The 22,959-nt window shown below is 42.8% G+C and overlaps 3 protein-coding genes across 12 annotated transcripts in view; all 3 read left to right on the top strand.

Moving 5' to 3' along the window:
• The first annotated feature begins 1,209 nt into the window (after positions 1 to 1,209).
• On the top strand, positions 1,210 to 7,390 carry LOC142891750 (histone acetyltransferase KAT5-like). Of its 2 annotated transcripts, XM_076031534.1 has the most exons (15): positions 1,212 to 1,404; positions 1,484 to 1,550; positions 1,940 to 2,008; positions 2,127 to 2,263; positions 2,780 to 2,851; positions 3,386 to 3,556; positions 3,858 to 3,932; positions 4,452 to 4,514; positions 4,699 to 4,947; positions 5,024 to 5,113; positions 5,217 to 5,357; positions 5,436 to 5,529; positions 5,609 to 5,768; positions 5,846 to 5,927; positions 6,097 to 7,390. In XM_076031534.1, exons 1-15 carry the CDS (start codon positions 1,384 to 1,386, stop codon positions 6,229 to 6,231), a joined length of 1,626 nt encoding a protein of 541 aa, XP_075887649.1. In that variant the 5' UTR covers positions 1,212 to 1,383; the 3' UTR covers positions 6,232 to 7,390. The 2 variants fall into 2 exon arrangements, with proteins under 2 accessions (XP_075887650.1, XP_075887649.1); XM_076031535.1 differs by lacking the exon at positions 4,452 to 4,514 and having other exon boundaries at positions 1,210 to 1,404.
• Positions 7,391 to 7,705: 315 nt separating this feature from the next.
• On the top strand, positions 7,706 to 13,493 carry LOC142891751 (histone acetyltransferase KAT5-like). 2 transcript variants are annotated; one of them, XM_076031536.1, is made up of 15 exons: positions 7,706 to 7,856; positions 7,939 to 8,005; positions 8,459 to 8,527; positions 8,661 to 8,797; positions 9,275 to 9,337; positions 9,767 to 9,937; positions 10,210 to 10,284; positions 10,739 to 10,801; positions 10,986 to 11,234; positions 11,311 to 11,400; positions 11,504 to 11,644; positions 11,723 to 11,816; positions 11,898 to 12,057; positions 12,135 to 12,216; positions 12,402 to 13,493. In XM_076031536.1, the coding sequence occupies exons 1-15, from the start codon at positions 7,836 to 7,838 to the stop codon at positions 12,534 to 12,536; spliced, it is 1,617 nt and encodes a 538-aa protein (XP_075887651.1). In that variant the 5' UTR covers positions 7,706 to 7,835; the 3' UTR covers positions 12,537 to 13,493. The 2 variants fall into 2 exon arrangements, with proteins under 2 accessions (XP_075887651.1, XP_075887652.1); XM_076031537.1 differs by lacking the exon at positions 10,739 to 10,801.
• A 189-nt stretch (positions 13,494 to 13,682) lies between these two features.
• The window catches only part of sipa1 (signal-induced proliferation-associated 1), a 35,765-nt gene continuing 26,488 nt past the window's right edge, over positions 13,683 to 22,959 (top strand). For all 8 annotated transcript variants that reach the window (XR_012927320.1, XR_012927321.1, XR_012927322.1 and 5 more), the window contains exons 1-2: positions 13,683 to 13,796; positions 15,587 to 16,828. The gene's annotated coding sequence lies outside the window, so the exon portion shown is untranslated. The remainder of the gene's footprint in view (positions 13,797 to 15,586; positions 16,829 to 22,959) is intronic.

A 22,959-nucleotide genomic window follows, 5' to 3' on the forward strand; every position in this document is an offset into this window, starting at 1 on the left:
TGCATGGAGCTTTGGATACTGTCTAATAGCAATAGTCAACATAGTGTAAAAGTGCACAGTTTTAGTAAGATATTGAGTTTCTATTCAACATCTTAGGTTGAGTTCTGACATTTTTGCACCATTTGTATTATGTGCAATAACCATCCAAAGGACTGCAACAAAAATGTGATGCTGCAATATGTATTTTGTTCTTTCTGGTTCTGTTCAAAGTTTATTTAATGTATCCATGACGCTCATGAGAATTGAATTAGAGGGACGGAAGTTGAATGACAATAGTAAACTACAGTGCAGATGGATGCTGCAGGTAAACTAAAAACACTGCACATATATGCACGTTTTGATATTGTTTTAGTTGCCCATGCTTTTTAATCAGGTGAACGAGCATTACTGACATGATATGACTAAAGTGGAGATACATGGAATCCAGATCTTTTAATCTGTTGTAAACAACTTGCTTGAAGTGTTTGGATGTAATGCCGCTGATGAGTGTATGTTAAATCATACTGATTTTAATTTATTCAGATTTTTTTTTTATTTACCATGTCCCTCTTTCACCTGTTTGTAATAAGAACCACTTACTTATTGCACATTATTATGCATGGACGAACAATGATAATCTGGCTATCCCTCCTAAAAGCTACAGCTGTCTGGTTTGAAATTTGTCATTAAAGGCTGGATAGTATAAAGTACTTTTTATTTCAATTTTATTTAATATTAACAGTCACGTTAAGGGTTTTTGAAGTTTGGAGGAAAAAAAAAACAACCACATTCTGTATACTGAACGCTGCTCCAGGATAATAATAAAGGTTATTTATAACTTGTGTGTTGGCTAATATAAGTCATTTTATGTTTTAATTTCACTATTCAGCAAACAGGATAGTTTTTCTGTTCTTAATAGGAGGTTGAAGACACTGACATAAAATGAGAAAAAAAAACCCGAAGCTATTAAGATCTAACTAACTAACTACAAATTATTATTAATTACATTTTTATAACTTTTTTTTTTTTTTTTTTTAATATATATATAACTTGCTGGTTCTATAACTTAGATATGCTTAATTGCTAATGCTTATTGCAAAGTAACTGACAAAAGGGTTTCATCCGTAAGTTGGACCAATGATTCATGCGCCTGGTCACCACACTAAATTTATAATGTAAACTAAAACTACAGATCAAAACAGGAGAGAAGTCACACAATGACCTGGACTCTTTGGCCAACAAGTGACGTTACGTTTTCGAATTTTTGTATAAACTGTCCATTTTATTCCGGTTTAGTTTCCCCACTTCCGCCCGAATTCAGCAACTTCATCTTGACGTGCATTTGCTCTCTGTCCCACCGGCATTTCCCCACAACACCCTGCTCGAACCTCACAGCTAACGAAAATGGCGGACGGCTCTTCTTCGGTAGGCTTTCAAACGATAATGAAGGAAATGATTGTAATGCGGCACTCTGGGATGCATATTAACGTATTCTATTACGCAGGTTGAGATTACCGAGGGCTGTCGCCTCCCAGTTCTTCGGAAAAACCAAGAACACGAAGACGAATGGCGTAAGTAACGCCCGTCTGTTCTCCGATGCTATGCTAGCTGACGCTAATAAGTTAACCTAGCTGTGTTATTAGCATCCTCCAACGTGTGCAGACTCAACTGTAAACACAGGGGGCGTGCCATTTTTACAGTGTAACTGAAATGATTGAAAACACCCACTCAAAATGTTTCAACACTAACGAAAAAGTGCTACGCTGTTTTCAGTAAAATAGATTTAAAGAAAAACAATAAAAGCATCGCCACATGAAAACTATCAATGTAAACTGTAGTCGTATAATAATAAGCTGATAAAGACTATATAGGAAGTGTGTGTATGGGAGTTTTACAACTTACCCACCTCTAGTCCAAATTGTATTTTCATGCAACAACGTTTTCACTGTTTCTCTCTCAGCTTTGGCTGAAATTCTTAGTGTGAAGGAGGTCTCTGGAAGGAAGCATTACTATGTACACTATATTGACTGTGAGTAGTTTCTTCCTTTTTCAACTCTACTATTAATTTCGTAACTTTACTACATTGCTCTGAATAATTATTTCTGCTTTATGGTGCCTATGTTAATGAAACTTTCTTGCATTGCTAGTCAACAAGCGTCTGGACGAGTGGGTTATGGCAGACCGTCTGGACATCAAGAAGCTCCAGTTTCCCAAGAAAGAGGCTAAAACGCCAACTAAAAATGGGGTTGCCGGTTCTCGGCCCAGCTCTCCGGAGAGAGAAGTTGTACGTTGAGCCTGCACCATCAAATGTTTATCTCAACACAATCAAATATTGTATGAACACAGTCTGATGAGACAGCATTGTCACACGACACAAAGCAGTAGTTGATGCCGTTTCTTTTATGATAAAATGAAACGCACAATGTTTAAACTTTTAGTACACTCAAAAAAACAGTATTTAACATAAAATAGGGTTTCACTACAGTGCAGACTGACACATTCTTGTGGTAAAAATGCTGTACTCCAGTTGGTATGATCTTATATCTGTGTTATACATGTTTACGTCTTTAGTCTTACAAAACAAGCTTGTTGCTGTTGGTTTCTAAAACCTTTACAATTACCTCGGTAGGTTCTAAATTAATTCCACGTTACATATTTCAGACGTGGTTTTGTTCACAACATCTTGTCTTAAGAATCTGGTTCGTTGATTGAGGGCACAGTGGAAACGTGATAATGAACCTGAGGGTGAACATGATGTCAGTTAACCCAACCTCCTTCTCTTCCTTTCTGTTCAACTCAGAGGAAGAGTGTCGAGCCCAACCAGCAACAACCTGCATCAACTCCTGCCAGAGGCAAAACCCTCCCCACACCGGTACAACTTGAACTCACCAATTGCAGTTCTGACAAAAACCTTGTGCAAACCGACCTAACATGCATTACGTGTTATCGCACAGCTCACACTGAACAACAGTGCGTGCATCCAAGTGTAAGCAACCCTGACAGGTGTGGGTCACATATGGAAGCGTTTTGAAATCATTTTGTCTGGCATCAAATTTGTCAGTATGACTTTCACTCTCTGTTTGTGTTGTGATAAAGATGAATGATAAGCTCTCACTAGCTGCAGGACGGTTAATTTGTAAATACTAATGGCTATTCTGGAGGTGAGTGATACTCCTGAAGACATGCTAAATTCTATGTTGTTTCTTTTTCATCCTATAACTTAGAAATATACAAGACTTTGGACTTGATGGATGAACATAATTAGAAAAACAATTTGTTTGGCAAGAATAATGAGGTAGTGCTGTAAAACTTAGATGAGGTGGATGCATGATATTGATGCTATTTAAAAGTGAAGTCTGTCTCGACTAACCCTAACCCATACTTTTTTTTTTTTTTCTAACTGCAGAAGAGGAAAGTCGAGGCGGTTCCCCTGGCGACTCAGGTACCCCCGGCCATCCCAGTGCCCTCCCTGCCAAGTCCAGCTGAAGCCCCTCCAGCAGCAGTTTTCCCTGCTGTCAGGGAGACCAACACCTTTAAGGCCCGAGAAGACCATGAGCCGCTCACCTCACACACAACGGTAAAGAGAATCATCCTGTGTTGTTTGTTTTTTTGTCCTGTGTTTGCATGAAATTATCAAAGAATATGTCAGAGGTCCTCTTTTGCAACCAAAAACTTTAACAAAAAGAAGTAAGTTTATAATTAAGCTACAAACCACTAACAGTCCAATCATTAGATGTGTTTTTAAGATATGGATATTTCCTAATTTAAAAAAAGCATGACTTTTTGGGCTTGATGTGCCCCCTCCCTCTGACTGAATTCCTGTTGGCCTACAGTTTTGGAACCACTTACTTGATTCAATGTATATTTTTTGGTAATAGAATGGTACTGCCCGACGACTTGTCCCCTCGCAGCCTGGGAGGAAGAGGAAAGCTAACGGTGGTCCAGCAGAGGAGGTGAGTCACAGGTCGACTTGACTGTCACAGTCATATCATTATTTTTTTAATATTTATTTTCTTCAGAAAATTCAGCATTCAATTTCACAGTCTGTTTCTTGTCATTGTGCACATTGTCAAGTGTAACATCATAAGACTTTATTTTTTGTAACGTTTTCTAAGCCTTAAGGTGACAATTTGTGCCAAATGGTGGTGAGGTCTCTGCTCTGGTAGCTCCAGAAAGCCACTCTACACAAGCAGTGTAGCAACTAAAATGGCCTTTGGGTTTGGCATGCAAATTGAGAAAACAGTCTTGTCAAACTAAATGAAAATATTGGACTAATTTTGAATTTGCTCTTTTCCTATTCTTTACCCACTTGTAACATTTCCAGTGACTGTTGCTGATTGGGAGCTGATGAGCCAAACTTGGGCCAGGCTGTTTTACTCACAATCTGCCCCCTAACCAAACTGTCTCCTGGAAATCATTGATGGCCCTCAGTAGTTTCCAAAAGCCTGTATTTTTGTGTCTTTTTCTGCTAGATGATAAAGGTTTTGCAGTATAACCCCCCCCAAAGTGCCACAGTCTTTCTACCACCACCAGAGGTCTGTTTTACTTCCTGTTATCGCCCATTGAATGTGTTTTGCTATCCAAAGTGTGTCAGCTGTGCTTTAGAGGGTCCAATAAGAATGAGGGGACCTTGACCTCAGGCCCAAGATGAAGAGTTTTGATGATTTGTACAACTTGGATCACACCGTTGAGTCTAATGTCCTTGCTGTGTACCACCAGGACTCTCAGGACAGTTCAGATGGCATCCCGTCTGCGCCCCGCATGACTGGAAGTCTGGTGTCTGATCGCAGCCACGATGACATCGTCACCCGCATGAAGAACATCGAGAGTATAGAGTTGGGTCGTCACCGGTTAAAACCTTGGTACTTCTCGCCGTACCCACAGGAACTGACCTCTCTGCCCATCCTGTACCTCTGTGAATTCTGCCTCAAGTTCCTCAAAAGCCTCAAGTGTCTCCAGAGGCATTTGGTAAGAATCACAGTGGAGTCACCAGCCCGGAATCCTCTGTTGCTTCTAAGATTAATTTTTGTTTTATTGTCCTCAGACAAAATGTAATCTAAGACATCCTCCAGGCAACGAGATCTACCGCAAAGGCACCATCTCATTCTTTGAGATTGATGGCAGGAAAAACAAAGTTAGTGATGCAGTTTTCTCTCTCACTCCTTCTTTCTTTAGTTTTGCATTAATTCACAAATGTGTTTATTTATTCTTGCTTTTTTTTTTTTTTTTTTTTTCAGAATTATTCCCAGAACTTGTGTTTACTGGCCAAGTGTTTCCTGGACCACAAAACCTTGTATTACGACACAGATCCTTTCCTCTTCTATGTAATGACAGATTATGACCTCAAAGGCTTCCACATAGTGGGATATTTTTCTAAGGTACACCAATTAAATGTATTCACGCACCTTGTTATCTTTGAAAAATATATCTTGGTCATAACTTGCATCTTTTTGTAGGAAAAAGAGTCAACAGAAGATTACAATGTTGCCTGTATCCTGACCTTGCCTCCGTATCAACGGAGAGGTTATGGCAAACTGCTCATTGAGTTCAGTAAGTGGAAAAGACAGAAAGGATTCCATAAAGTTCAGTTTGGCTACCAGTATCAAACCGGTTTCTGTGTGTCTGACAGGTTACGAGCTGTCCAAGGTGGAGGGAAAGACGGGAACTCCGGAGAAGCCTCTTTCAGATCTTGGTCTGCTGTCGTACCGCTCCTACTGGTCCCAGACCATCCTGGAAATCCTCATGGACCTCAAACCTGACAACGGAGAGCAGCCACAGATCACTATTAAGTACGTGGGTTCATTTATCTCAACATGGGCTCTGCGACTACAATACCACTGATTTCTCTCGCATTCAAACCTTCCAGTGAGATCAGTGAGATCACGAGTGTAAAGAAAGAAGATGTCATCTCAACCCTACAATACCTCAACCTCATCAACTATTACAAGGTGAGAGACCATCCTCAACTCTCTGTGCTCTGATTTCACACACACATGCTGCATGGCCCCTGGCGCACCAGAACAAGACTTTTCATATCAGTGGATCAATAGTTAGACAAGATAAGACATCATTATTGAAAGAGCTGTCTGTAAAGTGTCATTTTTGCCCTGGATTCAGGGTCAGTACATCCTGACTCTCTCAGAGGACATTGTGGAAGGACATGAAAGAGCGATGCACAAAAGACACCTGCGCATTGATCCAAAATGTCTTCACTTCACTCCGAAGGACTGGAGCAAGAGGGGCAAGTGGTAGAGTCCCAAGTGGTTTATCAACAAAGCCAGATTCTTCACTTCGTCTGAAGTGTTTTACCCACAGTTTTCTAAATATTGTTGAAACCTGGAACTGTTGTTAAAGAAGAAAAAAGACACATTATCCAATTTATTTGTTTGTTTTCTACATAAACATATCATTAAATTAAAAAAAAAAAAAGGAACTCACCGAAGGACAAAAGAGAGACTGCAAAGATAAGGATTGGTTCCACCAATAACAAAAAAAAAAAAAAAAGACACCTCCATCCATGCAAGTTGTCTGTGTAATTGTGGTAATGTGTTAAACTGTAAGACAATATGTGCAATGCAAAGACTTGTTAGGCTATGTTACTCATCTGCTACAAACCGGGTTTTCATATTTAATATAATTCATACTTTTTTATCTGTTACAGATTTGATGAGTAATGTCTGAAAAGCACTCCAAAGTGTTCTCGTAGTTTTTGCACAGTGCAGGATTCAAAATACCATTTGAAGCACATTTTTTATTTCTAGAAGAACACATTTTATTTAAATTTTCATTTCTGTCAAACCTGTCTTGATTGTCTTGACTGAAAAGCCTGTTTTATTTTATTTTTTACGATTATTCAATGAAGAGCAGAGAGTGTGCTTGGCTTTTCCTACATTTTTCTAATAAAATTTTTAGGATTACGACAGAATTTTTTTTTTTTTTTTTTAACATTCCCAAAAGCAATGATCATCTATTTTATCTTATTTTATTTTATATTGTTACATTTTATACTCTTTGATCATTCAGGTGACTGGTCACTTTATTCCACTTATGATCACAACAGTGCAAAATTACTGAAATCATTTCCTGTTTAACATATTGTCTGTCCTCTAAAGGGTTGTTCTTGTCTGAATAGTCAAATAATGTATAATGACAGAGATTCATCCATATTTATTATGTTTGTATACCTGATTGTTAAAAAACATTGAAAAACCAGGAGACATGTTAACCTATTAAAGGAACAAATTGTAAGTCTTGGGAGGGTTGTATAGTCTCAATAAGCAAAGAGGAAAAACTTTGTCTGGTTACATTTGACAGAGTCCTGTTTGACATCAAAGTAAAGATATTAGAAAAACAGATGGGTAGCTAAATACATAAACATTGGGAAACTGCTACAAGAAGCAGATTTTTAAAACATCTCTGTGTCTTGAGTGTGTGATAAAGTTATTATTAACCAAGAGAGGCCTAAAGTTGGGAACAAAACGCTGCTTTGATAAATGCATTTAATTAAATTTTCTAACGTGACATTACAATTCAGTACACCGGTATGTACATGCTGTAAGGCAGAGTGGAGGTGGAGATGAATTTAGGAGGATTTAAGATTTTGTGCCTTTGGGCCTCAGGGTTTTAATTCGAACGTGCTCCGAGGCGCCCTTTTTAGTCGCGCAAAGGCTTAATGAAATCAGTCATCCCTTCACTTACAGACACTTTTTTAGTAATGGAACAGGTCAGTTATCCAGTACTCCCGGTTTACTTCTTCAACTTCCGTCAGAGAATTCGTATGGACCAGCGTTTGTGATGTTGCACCGGCATTTTCCCACAATACCCTGCTGCTGCTCTAGCTCGGACGGCTAACGAAAATGGCGGATGCGTCATCCTCGGTAGGTTTTCGGGAGCAATATATTATAAACTTTGTAGTATTGTCCAGTTTCGGGATGTTTATTCATATTTTGTTTTACACAGATGGAGATCGTGGAGGGCTGTCGCCTTCCGGTTCTTCGTAAAAACCAAGAACACGAAGACGAGTGGCGTATGTATCACCCGTTTATGCTCCAGTGCTAAGACAGCTAATGCTAATAAGTAAACAATGCTAACGCTCGCAGCCTGTTCTGCGTGCTCGCTAAACCCGAAAACATCACTCGCGGGGGCGTGTCTGTTGTACATAGGAAAATTGTTTGCTGTAAAAGTCATGAGGAAATATTGACAGAGTGATTGAAGACAACCATTTAGTCATTTCATGCACTGGGAAAGTTTTACTCCTCAATACTTTTACAGTGTAAAACACCAGCCTTGGGTCAGTTAACGCCTCTGTATTGTATTTAGTAGCACTGCAGTGATGTGTTTCGGCATTTATGGAATTATGGACATTCCAGTATTTCACAGCCCCTTTGAACTAGTTAAATAAACTAACAGTCTTGAAATTTATAGAGCTCTTTTTTTTTTTTTTTTTTTAATTTATATAAAGTTTGACTTTCTTTTCCAGCATTGTCTGAAGTTCTGAGTGTGAAGGAAGTCTCTGGGAGAAAGCTTTACTATGTACATTATATTGACTGTGAGTATTACCCTCCCTGTTTTTCTCCTCTTTTTTTTCTTACTGTTATGGAATCTTAAACATTGCTTGTAAAACACTGTGCAAATGTGATTTCAACTTATGTATAAAAAAAACCCAATCAATCTTTTAACAGTCAACAAACGGCTGGATGAGTGGGTCACAGGAAACCGTTTGGACATGAAGAAGCTTCAGTTTCCTAAGAAAGAAGCCAAAACGCCAAGCAAAAATGGTCTTCCAGGCTCCCGTCCCAGCTCTCCAGAAAGAGAAGTTGTAGGTCCCTCCCAACTTTCTCACATTTTTTTTTTAAAATCATATTTTGTTGATCAAAAAAATTTTCACAAATTGATAAAGGACTGATTTTTTTTTTTTTTTTTTTTTTGCTGTTTCCTTAATATATTAATGATTTTATATCGATGTGTAGGTTGATGTTATTAAGAGGTCAAAGCATATGTCAAAAAAAAAATGATCGGCACTCCAAGAACTGTATCCATTTGTTGATTAATTTATGGTTATTCATTATCTTTGTTTTATAAGACTAATTTGCTAGCCACAGCACTCAAATAAATACTGAAATCTCCAGTTTTTAAATCGTGCTTTATTTTTCGGATCAGGGTCTGTTCCCAGAATACTGCCAAAAAAATCGGATTTTTTTTGATTGAGGACACAGTGCAAACGTGATAATGAACCTGAGGGTTAACATGATGTCAGTTAACCCAACCTCCTTCTATTCCTTTCTGTTCAACTCAGAGGAAGAGTGTTGAGCCCATCCCACCACCTGCCACAACTCCTGCCAGAGGCAAAACCACACCGGTACAACTTGAACTCACCAGTTGTAGATTTGACAGAACCTTGTACAGCCTAACCAAACATGCATTACGTGTTATCGCACAGCTCACACTGAACAACAACACGTGCATCCAAGTGTAAGCAACCCTGACAGCTGTGGGTCACATATGGAAGCGTTTTGAAAAGTCATCACTTTGTCTGGCATCAAATTTGTCAGTATGACTTGCACTCTGTTTGTGTTGAAAGCTCTTTTGTTGCGATAAAGATGAATGATAAGCTCTCACTAGCTGCCGACAGTCTGAAGATGTGTTTAATTGTATGTTGTGTCTGTTTCATCCTATAACTTAAACTGGGTGCAAAATCTAAAACTTTGGACTAGGATGATGAATGTGATTAGGATAAGAGTTCATCTAAAAATGTATTTTCATTTTTATTTATTTATTTTAACTGCAGAAGAGGAAAGTCGAGGCGGTTCCCCTGCCAATTCAGGTACCCCCGGCCATCCCAGTGCCCTCCCTGCCAAGTCCAGCTGAAGCCCCTCCAGCAGCAGTTTTCCCTGCTGTCAGGGAGACCAACACCTTTAAGGCCCGAGAAGACCACGAGCCGCTCACCTCACTCACGACGGTAAAGAGAATCATCCTGTGTTGTTTGGTGTTTGAGTTAATCATCCACTAACTTAGTGCTTCCCAAACTTTATGTGCAGTGCCCCCTTTAGTACTTAAGAACTCTAAGAGCAAAAAAAGTAAATAAACTGCCAACTGGTTTGATTGTTTTTTTTGTTTTAACTGTGATGGTACCATCCATGCCTTCCAGGATCAACTCAGTGCCCTTGTGCCACTTTGGGAGCCACTGACTTTTTTCTTTTTCTGTTCTTCTGTTCTTTTTTTTCTCAATAGAATGGCAACGCCCGGCGAATCGTCCCCTCGCTGCCTGGGAGGAAGAGGAAAGCTAACGGTGGTCCAGCGGAAGAGGTCAGTAACTCAAGTGGACTTTACTGTCACAGTCAAATCATTTTATTTACGTATCAATAGTTGATTTAATTTTGGCAGCATTTTCTAAGCCTTAAGGTGACAATTTGTGCCAAATGGTGGTGAGGTCTCTGCTCTGGTAGCTCCAGAAAGCCACTCTACACATGCAGTGTAGCAACTAAAATGGCCTTTGGGTCATGCGAATTGAGAAAACAGTCTGTCAAACCAAATGAAAATATTGGACTAATTTTGCATTTGCTCTTTTCCTATTCTTTACCCACTTGTAATATTTCCAGTGACTGTTGCTGATTGGGAGCTGATGAGCCAAACTTGGAATGAAACAAAAACTACAAATGTTTTACTCACAATCTGCCCCCTAACCAAACTGTCTCCTGGAAATCATTGATGGCCCTCTGTAGTTTCCAAAAGCCTGTATTTTTGTGTCTTTTTCTGCTAGATGATAAAGGTTTTGCAGTATAACCCCCCCCAAAGTGCCACAGTCTTTCTACCACCACCAGAGGTCTGTTTTACTTCCTGTTATCGCCCATTGAATGTGTTTTGCTATCCAAAGTGTGTCAGCTGTGCTTTAGAGGGTCCAATAAGAATGAGGGGACCTTGACCTCAGGCCCAAGATGAAGAGTTTTGATGATTTGTACAACTTGGATCACATCGTTGAGTCTAATGTCCTTGCTGTGTACCACCAGGACTCTCAGGACAGTTCAGATGGCATCCCGTCTGCGCCCCGCATGACTGGAAGTCTGGTGTCTGATCGCAGTCACGATGACATCGTCACCCGCATGAAGAACATCGAGTGTATAGAGTTGGGTCGTCACCGGTTAAAACCTTGGTACTTCTCGCCGTACCCACAGGAACTGACCTCTCTGCCCATCCTGTACCTCTGTGAATTCTGCCTCAAGTACCTAAAAAGCCTCAAGTGTCTCCAGAGGCATTTGGTAAGAATCACAGTGGAGTCACCAGCCCGGAATCCTCTGTTGCTTCTAAGATTAATTTTTGTTTTATTGTCCTCAGACAAAATGTAATCTAAGACATCCTCCAGGCAACGAGATCTACCGCAAAGGCACCATCTCATTCTTTGAGATTGATGGCAGGAAAAACAAAGTTAGTGATGCAGTTTTCTCTCTCACTCCTTCTTTCTTTAGTTTTGCATTAATTCACAAATGTGTTTATTTATTCTTGCTTTTTTTTTTTTTTTTTTTTTCAGAATTATTCCCAGAACTTGTGTTTACTGGCCAAGTGTTTCCTGGACCACAAAACCTTGTATTACGACACAGATCCTTTCCTCTTCTATGTAATGACAGATTATGACCTCAAAGGCTTCCACATAGTGGGATATTTTTCTAAGGTACACCAATTAAATGTATTCACGCACCTTGTTATCTTTGAAAAATATATCTTGGTCATAACTTGCATCTTTTTGTAGGAAAAAGAGTCAACAGAAGATTACAATGTTGCCTGTATCCTGACCTTGCCTCCGTATCAACGGAGAGGTTATGGCAAACTGCTCATTGAGTTCAGTAAGTGGAAAAGACAGAAAGGATTCCATAAAGTTCAGTTTGGCTACCAGTATCAAACCGGTTTCTGTGTGTCTATGACAGGTTACGAGCTGTCCAAGGTGGAGGGAAAGACGGGAACTCCGGAGAAGCCTCTTTCAGATCTTGGTCTGCTGTCGTACCGCTCCTACTGGTCCCAGACCATCCTGGAAATCCTCATGGACCTCAAACCTGACAACGGAGAGCAGCCACAGATCACTATTAAGTACGTGGGTTCATTTATCTCAACATGGGCTCTGCGACTACAATACCACTGATTTCTCTCGCATTCAAACCTTCCAGTGAGATCAGTGAGATCACGAGTGTAAAGAAAGAAGATGTCATCTCAACCCTACAATACCTCAACCTCATCAACTATTACAAGGTGAGAGACCATCCTCAACTCTCTGTGCTCTGATTTCACACACACATGCTGCATGGCCCCTGGCGCACCAGAACAAGACTTTTCATATCAGTGGATCAATATTTTATGTTACATTTACTTTGTTAAGATAAGACATCATTATTGAAAGAGCTGTCTGTAAAGTGTCATTTTTGCCCTGGATTCAGGGTCAGTACATCCTGACTCTCTCAGAGGACATTGTGGAAGGACATGAAAGAGCGATGCACAAAAGACACCTGCGCATTGATCCAAAATGTCTTCACTTCACTCCGAAGGACTGGAGCAAGAGGGGCAAGTGGTAGAGTCCCAAGTGGTTTATCAAACACTGCCAGATGGTCCACTTCTTCTCATCCTAACACTTTGGACTCCTCTTCAGATAAAAAACAGGGGACATTACTTTAGGAGTTCTCTGTGTTCATTGTGAATCACACATTGTGGGGAAAAACACTTCAGAACAAAAATAGACACTGGGAGTTACCCCAAAAACAGAGACACATGTCTTACCGTGCATTCATCGTCACACCTGTCATCTGTTAAATAGTTCACACCTCAGATATTAATGAGTCTGTGTGTTAGAGTCAAGGCATGTGGTTTTTCTACATCTTTTTAGTCATGAATTGTTTTAAAGTACAAGAGTACAATACCACAGTGGTTTGTAAGACTAAATGTAGTCCTCACTTTCTACTTTAAACAGCAGTTTTGTATTGTAAAGGATTTGAAACGTCCCTTAAAAATCATCTACCTGGATATACACGCTTTGTCTTGCCGTTACACTGCAAAAAGTAGTTTTAGAATATTTCCCAAAAATGATGCAGTCTACCTGGTTACAGTTGTTTAATTGTATGTATGCTATTTGTGATCATTCAGGTGAGTTTGTCCTCACCTTTTATTATTTATGGAAAGTCCCAATATGTTCATCAGCACAGAATGCGACAAAACAAATCAATTCTCGGAAAAACATGCTGTATATTTCCTCTACCTGTACATACTAAACACAAGTATAAGAAAGAGGTGACGTTGAACAGTTAGAAGAAACAGATTTTTGTGTCTTTTTTGTTTTTATACTTGATGTAAACTCGTCAGCTGTACAATACGAAGAGAAGAAATTATGGGAAAATGTTCTAATCTGTGCTGTGTTGTGTTTACATTGTTTGAGTTTGTTGGTTTCTTTCCATGCGAATTCATATTTTTTAAAACAGCTGAGATACGAGATTTTATCATGTGACGGATAAAAAAAAAGAAGAAACCCTCTCAAAATCTTCTCGGTTTTCTGAACTGTTCATTTTTTTGAAATATTGTCCGCAGAGGCCCGACAACCGAGTGACACGCCGGACTTCTTTGTAGTTGTAGTCATAGCGGCCACCAGAGGGCGATCGCAACCTTCTATATCGACTCAGAATCACGTTACTAAAGTTCAAACCGCAGTCTAAAATTAGCCGAGAAGGATGCTTGTTGACGGGGAAATGTCATCCAACCTGCAGCCTGACTGCTGTAACTGTGTTAGAGCTAGAGGAGGACTGAGAATGGACTCCGGTCTCAAGTCTGTCTCTCAGCGCCCACAGGTAGACTCATAACAACTCTGAATAGGAAGCCAATTGATTTTTACGCACGTGTTTTAACGATACAATGGCCGTGACACCAGGACAGAATGTTTCCCCCCGCAGTGCAATTCTTTTCCCGCCTCTTTCTTCTTCTTCTTCTTCTTCTTCTTCTTCTTCTTCTTCTTCTTCTTCTTCTTCTTCTTCTTCTTCTTCTTCTTCTTCTTCTTCTTCTTCTTCTTCTTCTTCTTCTTCTTCTTCTTCTTCTTCTTCTTCTTCTTCTTCTTCTTCTTCTTCTTCTTCTTCTTCTTCTTCTTCTCCTCCTCCTCCTCCTGCTGTCCGTGGAAACTGGGCCATACATGCAGCAGCCATCTACCTCTGCGCTCCTCATCAAGACGCTGCTACAGCTGTGGGGTGTCGTGCCTTCGTCGCCACATTGCAGTTCTCTTCCTCCTCCTCCTCCTCCTCCTCTTCATCATCCTCCGTGCCCTTGAAGAGCCACGCCGGCCCCATGAGGACAGAGAGGAATTTCACACTAATCTAATATCCTCTCACGTTACGCGTTTGTGAAGCCTTCCTGACATTTACCTCATTTCCACTTCCTGACTCCCGCCTGCCAATGGGACGTCCTCTGTCATCTTGGCCCGTCTTTAATTCACATGAACGTGACTGGAAATGTTAGTTTCGCCAATAAGGCCACGTACTTTATGCCAGTTTGCATATCCACCTCTTTTTAGTCTCTGAATGGGATTGTAATCTGTGCTATTTCATTAGTATGTATCGGTTTTAAACTGTTGGTCACCACACACACACACACACACAAATAAATATGTACATCTGCTTTAAATCGGCGTTTTAAAGTAAATTTGATAGATTTTGTTGACGCTATCCAACGTATGTTGATATAAACAATTCATATGCACAAATGAAAAATTCTAAAACTAACCGCCAATGTTTTTTATTGGACACGAAAATCATCATAGGCGTCGGCGTGCAAGTTAACTGGTGCATTTGAGGTTGTCGGTGGAAGTAATCCACAAGGGGGCATTGTAGCCGCGGCAGCGGCTATTTTCTTTCCCCCCTCTGGTGTGACAACAGCGCGAGAGGCTCAGATTAGCACCAATCATGTTTTTGCGCTGATCAAATATATGAATAAGATTGGGATTAGATGAATTTGGGAACATGGAACAGATTTAAGTACACACAGTTAGCTCTTTTTTCTTTTCTTTTTTAAAATGTCCTTTTGTGTTAGGAATTGCCTTTACAAATGTTTTCTGTTCCATGTTATCTTTGACCTGTGTAGTATAACCACATTCTGTCCTTCCTTAAAGTGTGTTCTAAAATACGTGTTTTTAGAAAACACACCTTTATGATGTCACAAAGGTCAATGCCCTTTGCTATTGCAACCTGGGACAGCTATTGTCCCAGGTTAGCGACAATACCCTTAGCTAGCTGTTAGTCAAGCCTTGCTGCGGCTTATTTTTGTCCCCTTTAAAACATGTTTAGCAACAAAGCTTCAGTTTTAGCTGGACGACAGAAGTCAATCTGCTGTTTTCTGGGTATCCATGCAGTTTCTTGTATAGTCGTTACTGCAAGCAGGATTTAAAATTTAAGTTATGTACCCCACATGTCTAAGATATGAGTGCGCTTACTATTGACATGTTGAAATTGAAATGTCTCTGAACACAGAATGCCTCAAACACGACGTGATTGCGTTGTTTTGAATGCGGGTTTGTTTTTAAAGGGGGACAAAAAAAAAAAAAAAACGGTCATCAACCGGTGCTTCTGTGTTTTGTATCCCTTATCTCCTCAAGACACACTCTGCCAGCAACGCCGGCCGCTCCTCCTCCCCCTCAGCAAGCCTCCGACCAGAGCCGCTGACCTGGTAACACACACATGGCCATATGGTACGACGGGGACGAGGCTCCATGCAGTAATTAGGGGGATGGTGCCGGACAGTGCGCTGCGGTGCGGTGTGGGTCAAGCAGCATGACTCCTCTCCTCTTGTGAGCGCGGCGGCGGAACCGTTTCAACTCACAGGTACCGCGTCCTGTTCCTCTCTGAAGCCGAGCTGACGGCCGGGGCCGGCGCTGATGTCACGGTTCTGGCGCTCTTATTGTTCTGAGGCAGGTTGATTTGTTTGTTATGGTTGCGAGCCACCCCCTGACTATGTTTGGGGAGTACACAGAGGTCTCTACAAATAAACAAACTGTCTCACGCACACACACACACACACACACACACACAACCATTTTCACCTTTGGCCCTCCGGTCTGCTTCTGGATCCTTTATCTCTCCCGTGCAGAAATGCCTGTTTAGGCGCCGTGAGGAATGACTTGAAATGAATGTGAGCTCAGTATCAGACAAGGCAAGATATTGGGAGCTCGATTTAGCAACGTGTCATACGTCTATTCTGCCTGCACGTGGTTAAACATGTCACATGATCATATGAAAGTCTCGCATAGATAATTTTTTAAAAAAGATTTGCTTTAAGCCAAGAGATGTTTTGGCTGCTGTCCGTCGCTGCCTCTGCCGCTCTCTGACAAGGAGACGAGGAGCAGGGGGGGAGGAGAGAGAGGCTGGGCAAAGCTCTGTGTGTATGTGTGTGTGTGTGTGTGTGTGTGTGTGTGTGTGTGTGTGTGTGAGTGAGAGAGAGAGAGAAAGAGAGAGAGGAGGAGAAAGAGGGGGGTTGGCTTTAGCATGATGTGAATGGAATAGAATCAGCGTGCGAGGCAGAGAGAGGGAGGAGGACGGCACAAATCAACCTGCCTCTTGACTCCAACGGCAGAACACAGGAACCGAGAGACGCAGCCCGGGCGGGGGGGAAGTCGGCGCTCCCCCATTACCTTGGGCTTCTTCTTTTTTTTTTGGTCCTCCCGCAGAGAGGAAGAGGACGGCGGACAGGAGGGAAGCGAGGCGGCGGGAGAGGCGAAGGCTGACCGCGGGAGAGAGAGCAAGATAGCAGAAATATGCTGCCATGGGGCGAGAAGGGGAGGGAGTCGGCCGAGAGGAACAGGATGAAACAAGGCAGGGTCGAGCGGCGCTGAAATGTGGAGGTAAGCCTTTCCTTTCTGCATCAAGGTTACGGAGAATTCACATTCCACCCCCACCCCCACCCCACCCCTTCCACACACCCCCACCCCTCCCGTGTCCTCTTTCTGATGATAATGAGTTCAGATGGATGGACCGGCCTGCACGGAGGTATGTGTGCCACATACCACCGTGCAGGCAGGTCTGTCCGTCCAGCCAGAGACAATGTAGGGGGACGAGGACGTGACGGCTTGGCGTTATCGCATCCTGATCCTGCTCCTCGCCTTCTCCACTACCTCGCTGCTGCCTTCGTCCTGTTGTCAGACCTCTAAGACTGCATTTTACTCCGCCAGCTGAGCGTCGCCTCCTCCCCTCCTTCCTCTCCTCCTCCCCTCCCCCGTTCACATACCGTTTACACGCGACGTTGTGGGTTCAAATCCGGCTCACAACCTTTGTCGCATTTCATTCCCCCCACCCTCCTCACCCCCCCCCCCACCACTCTCTGACTCCTATCCCCCCCCCCTCCTCCCTCTCCTCCCCTCCTCCTTCCCTCTCATCATTAAACCCCCACATCATCCTCCCCATCTCTCCATTGTGCACTTACCAGCCAAGCCAGATTGCCCTTAATAAAATTGTACAAAAGAAATAAATAAATGAGCGGCTGTATGGCATTGTGCCGAGCCTTGCAGTGGAACGCCGGTGGTCGCAGGGCTCAGGGATGCGAAGGGCAAGGTGGACGGGTGAGGATGGAGACAGAAACTGAGAGAATGAAAGAGACCAGGAGAAAGAAGGTGCGCCAACTAGGAAAAAAAAGAGGAGGGAGGCTCGTTTATTGTTTATGATTTTTATCATTACAAAAGCGGCGTGTGCCGCGCAGCAGGGACTGTGCGGACGAGCGGCATTGTGTCAGTGCTGGATGCGATGCCGCACAAACAATGATGGAACAGACAGCCACAACCGGAATGGGGCTGTTGTTTTCAAGGTGGCAGCAGAAAATGAGGGAGCGAGACCCCTCCTTCCTCACTCCCCCCCGTCCTGTCCCCCCCACCCTCCGTTGCCACCGCACACCCTAATTCTGGATGGGGCGGTGTGTTTATGAGACGTTGGAGGGGACGCTCGAAGCCGCTGAAGGGAAGGGAAGACGGGGATGAGAGCTCGGCGGGAGGAGGGGCCACCAAAGCAGCGGCGGCGGCAGCAGCAGCTTATATAAGCCAGTGCACTCAAAGGACGGGCCATTTAATTTACATTGAGCCGCATCGGTTCTTCATGCAGTGTGGTGTCCGCTGTGGTTCGCGTGAGCGTTCACCAACGATTAAATCACCCGGGTGATGGAAGCGGGGGAATATGGCTGGCCGCTAACGGCTCTTGCTGAACCCTGCGAGGTGCCTGCGTGTTTAAAACCCACCTAGTTTTTAATGTAGCCCCTAAAAACAGCTGCCCCGTGGCCGCAGGATCATTGCGCTGACATCATGGTTGCTTACAGCATGCAGCTGATCCGATCGACCACGCTGCCCGTCCCCATCCTCCCATCCGCAGCGCTGCATTCACACTTTGTATTGGAAGTGTACAACAGAGTCTTTTCATACAATGTGATTAATTAATTAAACAGAGCGAACAGCACAGAACCAGTTCTGACAGTGTTTTCTAACAGTAATAGTTGCCTTGATCCAGTGACTGAACTCCTCAGAAATGAGATTTTTTTTTTTTCCCGCTTCATCCAGACAGCGTGTTCGGATCGGTGCTTTGTGATGTCACAAAGGGCACATATATATATATATATATATATATGTATATATATTTATACATCCAAGGTTAGCGACAACAACCCCCAGGCGGCAGGTGTTGGTTTCCCCACTCTGCCCTCATTGCTGCTGTTTTTGTCTGATAAAGGGTGCAAGATAGATCCATCAAAAGCAGAATGACTACAACCGCTGGAAATAAAATTCAAAACTTGTAAGATCCCCCTCAGCAATATTACCTGGCCATCTGACCTCGTAGCAACATGTTTTCACTGTCTAACCAATGAAAACCACCTTATCGACATTCCAGTTAAACAATTAGCACAAGTTAGTCGTCAATAGTTCCCTTAATTGAATCACTATGACGTGGGTGACAGTCACACGTCTGCCGGTCAGAGCGCTGTGTGCGAGTGGCGATGAGTGATAAAGACACGTCTGGTTCAGGGCTGCAGCTGACTGCCACATCACAGTTTTCATTATCCACCAGTGACATCTGCAGATTGCTTTTTTTGGGGGGTTTGGCTGACTGAAACCCAAATATATTTTGTTGACTGCCATGCAAGGCGGTGCGGACCAGAAAATTGTTGCATTTTTAGAAAGTGGAACTGTGTTTGGTGTTTGACCTCTACCTTGGTGTGAGCAGGGCAGTTTCTGCTTATTAACCAGCCCACAGTTTCAGATTCAGTTTTGGTGTCAGATCTGAATGTGCCAGTTTTGACATGCTTGACATTTAGTCCGGATGATTTTCAGAGCTGTTTTTCATGTAGTTGTTCCAGAGGAAACAAACTCTGACATGTTTAACGGGGAAAACAATATAGAATTATCCGCAATATTGATTTTGTGTCTTGGTCTAATAATTAACACATCAATCGTCGAGATTTTTTTTCCGTGCAGAAATCTAGTGAACAGACTCCTTATGTATATATGTATGTATATATGTACATATGTTTACATACATAGTGTACATATATACATATAGAACTTTCTCCTGCAAGACAGCCTCCTGCTAAAATGTATGAATTTCTAAACCATGTTTAAAAAGGAGACAAAACCAAGGCGTTTTTTTTACAACTGTATTTTTTTTTCATTTCTGTTTCTGAAGAGGACATCAACAGGAAAGAGGCACATGGGACCTTCAGAGACAAAAAAAAAATACAGCCTTGCGCTAGTGTCCTGTTTACGTTAGTAGAAGATATTAAAATGAGGATGAGGATGTGTCTTCCGATCAGCACATCCTTTTGTGGCTTTTGTTACTATTTGCAGTTGTGTAGGAGGGCGGCGGAGTCAGAGGACTCTCTTGAATCGATTGGCCTACTTTTATATCCTGCAGCAAACAGGCCCAAAGAGCCAGAGTGCACACATGTGTCCTGTTCAGATTCAGATTTAAAAAAAAAAAAAAAAAAAAAATAGAACAGCTCTAACCTGTATTGAAACAAACCCTGAATTCTTTTTCACTCTGCTGGATATTGATTTGAAAGTGGTAAAAACTGCATCAGTCAAGTCTCATTTACTGAGGAACCTCTGCTTCGCGCATAGTAACAGATGACTGTCCGCAGCCTCACACAGCTGTGCAGTACATGGCACTAGAGAAATTCGAATTATTGCCTTAGTCCGATTATGATTGGAGAACTCACGCGCAAGTAAACACCTTAGTCCGATTATGATCGGAGTTTGAGAACTCCGATTGGAATCGGAGAACTCCGATTGAGACACCCCGAATATGCGATTGGAATTCGAATTTCTCTGCCATGTATACGCCTTAGTCGGACTAATAACTGGACAATGCGAGTGTGCACGCGTCACGCCTCCCTCTCTCGACTCATGACCGCAGAACTCCGAGGGGCTTAAAACATCTTTCATCAGTCCACAAAGTTTTGTCGAATGATCTGCGCGTCATTCGGAAATTGTCTTTCCATTCCGTGTCCGAAAACTCCTTCAATACGACCCTCTCCCACCAGTCCGCTCCGAACCCGAATCCAACAAGAACGAGAGTTTCGGGTCCGTAGCGACGGCACAAAGCGTAGCATCGAAGACATTGTGTTGTTGTAGCCCTCCAACAGCAAACGACGTTCTTGTCTGCCTTTTAAAATCACCATGAGCACAAGAAATAGGGTACACCTTCTCTGCAAAGTAAGTAACACGTACACTATGAACTATCGTTCCATATCATAACGATTTAATATGCCAACCGAAAGCAGCTGACCAGCTGAAAAGACTCACGCCACCCCCTAGTGTTGGGAGGAGGACACGTTCCCGTCAATAATTCGAATTCTCAGCTGCATGTATACGGGACAAGGTGAGAACTCCGATTGGAAGAGAAACCCGAATTATTGCTTAGTCCGATTAAGCTCTGCATGAAAACGCACCTACAGGGTAGCATAGGATGTTTAGGATGCAGGTCGACCCCTCCTGCTCTTCAGACTCCCAACAATAACCTCAAATTGTTGGTCCCGTTTCCGTCCAGAGCGAGGCTGGGCAAACTACGGCCTGGGTGCCATATGTGGCTCATTAAGTTTTTTAATGCGGCCCGCCGAACTTGAAGAAGTTATATTTATAGTAAGTAAGTCATAAAATGGCTGTATTGTCATTTCAATAAAGAGCTAAATTCCGCGGGGCATCAAAGACAAATATTTTGTTGTAACTTTGCTTTAGTTCATTTTCAATTGACATTAAAGCACGTTCTCTACACATCCCATGATCGATTTTTTGCCTCCGGTGAGGTGGGTCACCAAAACACTCCATCCATCTGCTGCTGCTCCGGCCCCTCTGTCAAATTTTACAACCCATTGTGGCCCATCAGTCAGAAAGTTTGCCCTCGAAGATGACTCAGGACATCAGCTTCAGCAAATAGCTGCGGTCAACAATCTCTAGCCTTGACTTTAAAAACTCAGGCTGCCAGAAACTATTTTTGTATTTAGGTGTCCTTGTGCGCGAGTGTGTGTACCCGACAAAAAAACCCCAAAAACAACAACCTGTCAACAGTCCAGCCCCAGAGACGAGCAAAGACACCTTGATATGTTTTGGCGAGAAAGGCTACCAGGCCTATTTGTCAGTGTCAGCACGGCATCGGTCCTCTCATTTGGAGCCATTTTGCATGGCTTCGCCCCGGCCGACTCCCCGTGGGGTTTCACTGAGGGAGGCAGTTGGACAGGCGGAGTCCCGTCCTGGTCGGCTGGCAGGACGTTGGCAGGATAGAGCCGCTGGGTGGATCCTCTTAGCTGCTGCTGTCTGCCGTCACCTCGGCCACTTTGGCTCTCGTCAGGCCAAATCAGGCCGCTGTATTTTGGCCCAGGCGGTTGCTGTGGCCCCCCCTGGAACAAAATACAGAAAAATAAGGTCTGGGTGAGAAAATTAATCGTTTGGGGTTCAGTAGTGCATTCGGATGGCAAACGTTTGGCGAGATTAATGTCATTTGCGGAGTCTGTTTGGTTGTAGTCCCGAAGTTCCATTTCATTTTGTCATTTTTCGTAAAGACCCTTCTGTTTGACCGTTTGTCTGAAAGTCCCAGGACGGTTTTTCCAACAGTCACTGTGCAGCGAACAGTTGAGTTTTGTTTCATTTCTCAAACTGTCAAGAAAAAAGAATAATAGTTGTTCACAAAATGCCCCACACGATCCATCTGCCGTCTGAGCGGAAAGTCAGCCATGATCAAGGAAACAGCTGCTTCACACTCAAAGAACATAATTGCTATTGATGAATGAATTTTCACCTATTGAGACAAATGATGTCGTAACGGTTCTGGTAATTCTCGTGCGCTCTAAAAGGAGCCGGCGTGGTTAAATTTAAACCGTGCAAGATCGAGGTCTCTTGCGGATGACCTGATGTAAAAGCGATCATTCGTGTGGGGGCTGCTGCCTTCGCTGACTTCAATTTATGTAAGCAGCTACTGTGAGCACTATTCTATTTAGATGTCCCACGTGCATAAAAAATAAAAAAAATCCCCCCCCAACACAGTGCACTTCCGCATGTTCTAAAACAGCCTTCATGATTGTGCCTCACCGTAGCGCTCGTCTCAGTTATGTCACACATACCATTAAAGTGGCGCGGGGGCTCGCTCTCTCATTGTTCATGTTACTATTAGAGGAGAAGTGCACTCCAGGGTATTCAAAACCAGTGAAAGCTTTGCACTGAGCATTCGCCCTCACACCGCAGATGCACGTTAAAGAAAAAAAACGACAATAAAAATAAACAAAATCTACTATTCTGAGCAGGCAGAAGTAGCAAAATGCTTTTGAGGCGCGATTCTAAGTGAATGCTTTTGTCTCGGCGGGCCTTCCCTCTCGCTCTGTCACAACTTGCGGGAGGAAGTTGCAAAGCCGCCAATGAAGAAGTGAGCGCTGCATGTTCTGTTTACCTCCAAACTGACAAAAACTGGCTAACAGATGTGACCTCAGCGGTGAGGAGGGCTGCAGGGGAGA

Source organism: Nelusetta ayraudi, unplaced genomic scaffold (genome assembly GCF_046127955.1).
Source record: "Nelusetta ayraudi isolate G7.1 ecotype Tasmania unplaced genomic scaffold, CSIRO-AGI_Nayr_v1 ptg000033l, whole genome shotgun sequence".
Lineage (NCBI taxonomy): Eukaryota > Metazoa > Chordata > Actinopteri > Tetraodontiformes > Monacanthidae > Nelusetta > Nelusetta ayraudi.